We start from the raw sequence: 6,218 nt of genomic DNA, 5'->3' as shown, positions 1-6,218 counted from the left end.
TACAATTTTTTGTTTTTTTATTTTTATTTTCCAAATACATGTTTTTTTTCGTAGAGGAGAGCATCATACGGAAATGGCAAAATGTGTGTTAAATAGAAATATGTTCACACTCAAAAAAATAAAGACAATAAAATTGTTAATCACACAAATATTTACAGTAATAATTTGAATATTAATAATAAATAATAAAAATATGTATAAAAATATTATTAACGTTAATAATTTTTTTGACAAAATTACAAAAAAAATATGTACATGCATACACCAACAATATATTTTTTATGCACACACAATATAAAATGATTTATAAAAAATAGATATTATGTTATTTCATTTTCAATTGTATTTTGTCATTTATTTTGATGTTTGATTGTTTGGTTATTTATTTATCGTTTGGTATTCCTTTCTCTTTTCATCTATTTTGTATTATTTTGCAACACATATTAGGCTAGTGCATGTGTAGTATTTTTTACTATATAAAAAAATGCAAAATGAATAAAAGACGCATATAAATTTTTATTTTATTAAACTTAAGAAGTTATATAATGGTGTAGCAATAAAAAGTGGTATATCAAAAGACAAAAAAATAATAACAAAAAAAAACACATAAAATTCTTGTATTATTATATGCGCATAAATACACAACCAAAATGAAAATCACAAAAAAAATTATGTACTATTTACATATACATATTATACGTATAACTGTTAAAAATATTTTGTTGTATGTTTTTTATTTGCCCTTCGTGTAGCATCGTCATTATATCAACAATTGCCTAACGATTGTTATTAACGTCATCAAAATAATGAATAAATAGGGGAATAACTGAACAAAGCAATTAGGCATATGTTCAATAAGACATGTCATGACAAAATAATTTAATTTAAATAGTATTTATTAAATTGTAAATCCTTATTTTTTAATAATAAATTGATAGCCTCCAATCATACAACTTTTAAAAAACATAAATGATAATTTCCTTAAATAAAATCTTAAAAATAAATATATTTCCATTTTTCAACATGCACAAATTAATATTACTTAAATTTTTTTTATTTGTTTTTTTTGGGTTGTATGTTGGTTAAAAAAATTGTACTAAATAAATTGTAACTTTAAAATAAAGTTATTTTCAGTACACACAAAAAGCGGTGAAAAAAATAAACAAAAACAGATTAAAGTATTTTATATTCGTGAAAAATAATGTAAATACTTATTTATAGATGGTCTTTTTACATGTATTAATGTATGTAAAAAAAAATGTCCTATTTGTATAATTATTGTATCTTGGTTATTACTAAATTTCAATATAGATAGTGAAGACAATATGCTTCATTCATATTTTTTAAACAAATATATAAACAGGTGGAAAAATTTTAATACCTTTAAAAAAATATAAAATGTATGGTTATGGTCCTATTCATTCCCTTTTATTGTAATCGATTTTCCTTCTGTATGTCTTATTTTTTTCCTCATCCAATATGGGTTTGATATTTTCATTGTCTTCAGAAAATCGAACTTTATTTATATTAATATCTCTCTCCCTTTTTTTTGTTTGATATATATCCCATTCTTGAATCAAATGCCGTTTTAAGTAAAGAAAGTAAATTATTCCTAATGCACCAAAGGATATTTTCTGAAATGTAATGAAAACAAAAAAGATATATAATATATACTCCAATTTAAAAATGTAAAATGATGTACTTAAAAAGAAATATACATGTATTTATATATATGCATGTTGTTTTAAAATATATATTGCTTATAGCTCGATATGCAGAGAATATAAGCTTTTTATTGATTGTTGAGAGTAATAAAAAATAAGTGAAAATATAATATAAACTTTAAGAATAGTAATAATGTAATTTCGTTGTATGCTTTTAAGGCATTACTACACCATTTTCCCAAAGAGCTTTTTTCATTTTTATCAGAAAACCTTGAAAAGTTATTTTTTATAGTTTTTCAAACAACACTAATAATAATAACATGCTTGTTATGGAAATAATTTATGTAAATATAAAAAAATATACAGAATGAAAAAAAAATTATATATTATTTTATTATTCTATATATAATTTGTTTGATTTTAGTTCATTTTATTTTTATTATTATTATTATTATTAGTAGTAGTAGTAGAATTAAATTTACATTTAATATTTGCTTTTAAATTATGTTATTTCTTATATAGTTGAAAAAACATGTGTGTGATAAATATAATTAACGTGAAATCGTTTTTAAGTTTATAAAAAGGAAAAAAAAATAAAAGTTAAGAAAAATATTATGAATTGTTTTTATAGTACAAAAATGTACATATCAATAATGTAATAAGAATAACGAATTTAACAATATTGAAAAAAATTAGTATATATAATAGAATGGGCCCATTTTACAGTTAAATTATGATATATATAGGATTTAAAAATATGAAGGAAAATAATTCGTAGTAATAATATATTTTTTTTTTTCCTTTTCCAATTTTTTAGTGCTTATCGGTTGCGGCTTTTCTTCTTTGCATCATAACAATTTTTTGAATTTCTTCTCTCTTTGCTTTTCCTCTTTTATGTGTACCTAATTTTTTTTTAGCATATTTCAAGCTTCTTTTAGTTGCAGCTGATGTTCCTACTTTTATCAATTCAATTAATCTTTTTTCATATGGACTAAATCCAGTTATTTCTCTAACAACATCATTTATTAATTCTCTGTTTTTTGGTGTTGCTCTTTTTTTTATACTTTTCTTGACACTCCTTTTAGTAACTATATGTCCGCTATTAAAACCAACTGAATTAAAAAAAAAAAATAAATACATGTATAATGAGTATGTGTATATATAGGGATAATATCATAATATATGCGTATAAATATGTCTTGAAAAATACTCAAATAATAGCAACAATAGCATGCTTGTGATATTAATTCATATGTTTATATACATGCAAATTAATTATAAATTATATTTAGTATTATCTTGTCACATAAATGGGATGCTGTATATATGACAATGCCATCGTTTACTTATGTAAATTCATTAAATATATTTATGCTTATATACCAAACAAGAGTATATAAATGCGTATATATTTAACGAAATTACATAAGGGAAAATTATATTGTCACATAAAATATAACTGTTCTCCCTTTTTAAAGATAATATAATAATCTTTAATTTTTTATAAAAATAAAACTAACCTGCTATTCCAGTTGAAGGCTTTATTGTTGATTTTCTTCCCATTTTAATAAAGATCAAAAAAAAATGTTAAGAATTTTACTTTTAAATTCAATAATTTTACAATTGACTCTCTCACAAAGAGTATATATTAAATATTATTATTTATACATGTAAATATGTATATTTGTAAATTTGTTAAATTATAATTTTTTAGTATTATCAAAATTTTTTATTTATAATTTTTTATTTTTTTTTTAAACGGCAATATAGTAAAAAAAAATACATATACAAGTTAATGAGTATATTTTATTAGGGCTTTTCCCCCTCTTATAAAAAAAATAATCCTATTATATATTTTACATAATAATGACAAAATGCAGTGGGGAAAAATTTAAGTTTTACGACCTTAGGGATTTTTCTAACAATAAGAAGGTATGCATAATATATATGGGCTTATTTATATACATACATACATACATACATACATACATTATTTAGTATATGCTCTTAACCTTTTTATTAGCGCTACCTACACTTTTATGCTTCTCGAAAATAATAAATTTTATTCGCTATGAAAAATATCATAATAATAACATATATATATATATATAGTTACTACAAGCGAATATATTATTATTTTTTATTATGTTACATATATTAGTGCTATCAGTGGTTATTTAATATATGCCCCTTCTTTTTTACTTAATGGCTATAACATTATTTATTATTCATATAGCTTTTTTTTTGTAAAATAATATTTGTAATTATTAATAATGAAATAATAAAATATTTATATAATATATTTTTTATACATAATTATAATATTATTTTTTATTATTTTTTATAAAATATTTAAATGAAAAAATATTAAATAAATTTTGTGAATAATAAAAAAATTTATAATGTAGAAAACAATTTCCATATTTTCAAATATATCGATATTTGTGTTTTCCCCTAAATTTGTTTTTGTTGTGTTTTTTAACAAGTTTAAAAATTATACTGCCTTATACTATAAAAGAACCAAATGTAAATATGCATATATATTAATATATGCATAATACCTTCTTAAGTACAAAATTATATGTATTGTATAGTTCTATATATTTAAAAAGTATATGAAATTTATTGATATCATTAAAATATGTTATATAAATTTGAAAAAATACTTAATTAGTTGTACAATGTGAGCTATAAATTTATAGTTGGATTTATATGTTATTATATATGTGTAGCATTGTTTATACATTATTCATATATAAAAAACGTACTTATAACTAATTTTATATCGAATATTTGGTCAATTATTCTTCCTCCTATAATATAGGACTGATTCAATTTCATAAAAGTCAACTCACACACATCACTATATATCCTTAAATTTTTTAAACAAAATATAAAAAAAATTAAATACCTTTTTAATTTTTTTTTAATTTATTATTAATTTTATTTTCTATGATGAACCTTAAAATTATTGACAAGCATATGTCTGATATAAAAATATAGCTGACGATACTTTATATATAATCTGAGAAAATAATATTAATAAAAAATAAGTAACTCTATATTTAAACAAAAATACAATTCATAGCAAATTAACCATCCGTGTGTGATATAATGGAATATCTATTTATATAGCATTTATGCTAATCTAATAAAAGGTCTTAAACTTGTTTATTTTCACTTTTGTGATTTTCCTTAAGAAAGGGAAACATATATAGAAAGTAGAATGATGATAAGCTTTTCTTTTTTTATATAATTAGCAACATAAAATTGGAAATAACCAAACTGTTGCTCAATTTATATTGGTTACAATTTTTTTGGTGAAAATGTGCGAAAACATTTTTCAGAACAAATGAAAATCATTTTATTTATACAAAGTAGTCATTATATAAGTTCATTCTTTTGATTTTTTTAAAAACATAAAAAAAGCGTTACTTATTTATATGCCAATTTTAATGATAAGAAAGAAAACAAAAAATAATAGCAATATCCGTTTGATATTTTTGTACAATTTTTCTTATATGGATAATTATTACCCATTTATTTTTTTACTTATAAGCATAAATAAATACGTCTACATATTTTTCCAAATTTATGGATTAAATTGCAAAGATAAATATTTTATTTAAAATTGCAATTATAATTTATATATATAAGAAACCAGATCGGGAAAATAAATTATGGAAAAGTAGCTTAAGGAATAAATATTATTAATAGTCATATTTATAAGAATACACCAAGGTTTAATAATAAATATTTCATATGGTTCCATATTTTTTATTACACAATTATTATTTTTAACCTTTATGAAATTAATAAATTTTGCTAAACAAATGGTTTAATTTTATATACAACTACGACACTATTGGTTTTATGAACTAGCCAAAATGGAAATAAAAAAAAAAAAAAAAAAAAAAAAATACATAATTATATGTGAATATAATAAGCTAGCGAAAATAATTTATGTTAGTTAAAATGGAATTAACAAAAAACCATAAAAATAACCAGCGTATTCTTAAACAAACTAATGTATGCTTAAAGTAGTAAAAATTACATTTTTCAAAACAAATAATCCATTTTCAAAATAAATAATATATTTTTCAAAATAAATAAATATATTTTTTTAATAATTGTTTCTACAAAATTGATGTTTTTAATAAATATTTTTTTAATGTACCATCATTATGTTTATAGGGTTGATTAACCCTTAAATATTATGCCGCACATTAAAAGTAGGCATTTATTTTTTCCATACTTTATGCAATATATTTATTTATATTATAATTTTTTTTGTGATATATACCCTCTATAAATATATACTTAAAAAAACATTTTTATTATATAATAATATAGTGTTTACTTATAATTAAATTAATTTTTTTATATATGCAATTATAAATTTAAATACAATTTTTATGTAGGCCCTAAAATAATATGGTGTTTTTTAAATTGATTTATTTGAAAAAGGAAAAAGATTAATAACTATTATTGCGCATTGCAATATTCTATTTAAAAAAAATATATATTTATGTAATTTACCTTGTGATAATTATA

The 6,218-nt window shown here is 19.9% G+C and overlaps 2 protein-coding genes across 2 annotated transcripts; both read right to left on the bottom strand.

The window, feature by feature from the left end:
* Positions 1-1,418: 1,418 nt before the first annotated feature.
* Positions 1,419-1,920, bottom strand: PVVCY_0900870 (conserved Plasmodium protein, unknown function; the record flags this gene model as incomplete). The annotated part of the gene is made up of 2 exons (XM_008626428.1): positions 1,419-1,634; positions 1,891-1,920. 2 exons carry the CDS (start codon positions 1,918-1,920, stop codon positions 1,419-1,421), a joined length of 246 nt encoding a protein of 81 aa, XP_008624650.1.
* A 557-nt stretch (positions 1,921-2,477) lies between these two features.
* PVVCY_0900860 (60S ribosomal protein L36, putative) lies at positions 2,478-3,227 on the bottom strand (the record flags this gene model as incomplete). The annotated part of the gene is made up of 2 exons (XM_008626427.1): positions 2,478-2,776; positions 3,185-3,227. The coding sequence occupies 2 exons, from the start codon at positions 3,225-3,227 to the stop codon at positions 2,478-2,480; spliced, it is 342 nt and encodes a 113-aa protein (XP_008624649.1).
* Between the last annotated feature and the right edge of the window lie 2,991 nt (positions 3,228-6,218).

The sequence above is a fragment of the Plasmodium vinckei genome (assembly GCF_900681995.1).
Source record: "Plasmodium vinckei vinckei genome assembly, chromosome: PVVCY_09".
Taxonomy (NCBI): Eukaryota; Apicomplexa; class Aconoidasida; order Haemosporida; family Plasmodiidae; genus Plasmodium; species Plasmodium vinckei.
This window is presented reverse-complemented; position numbering and strand designations above follow the sequence as displayed.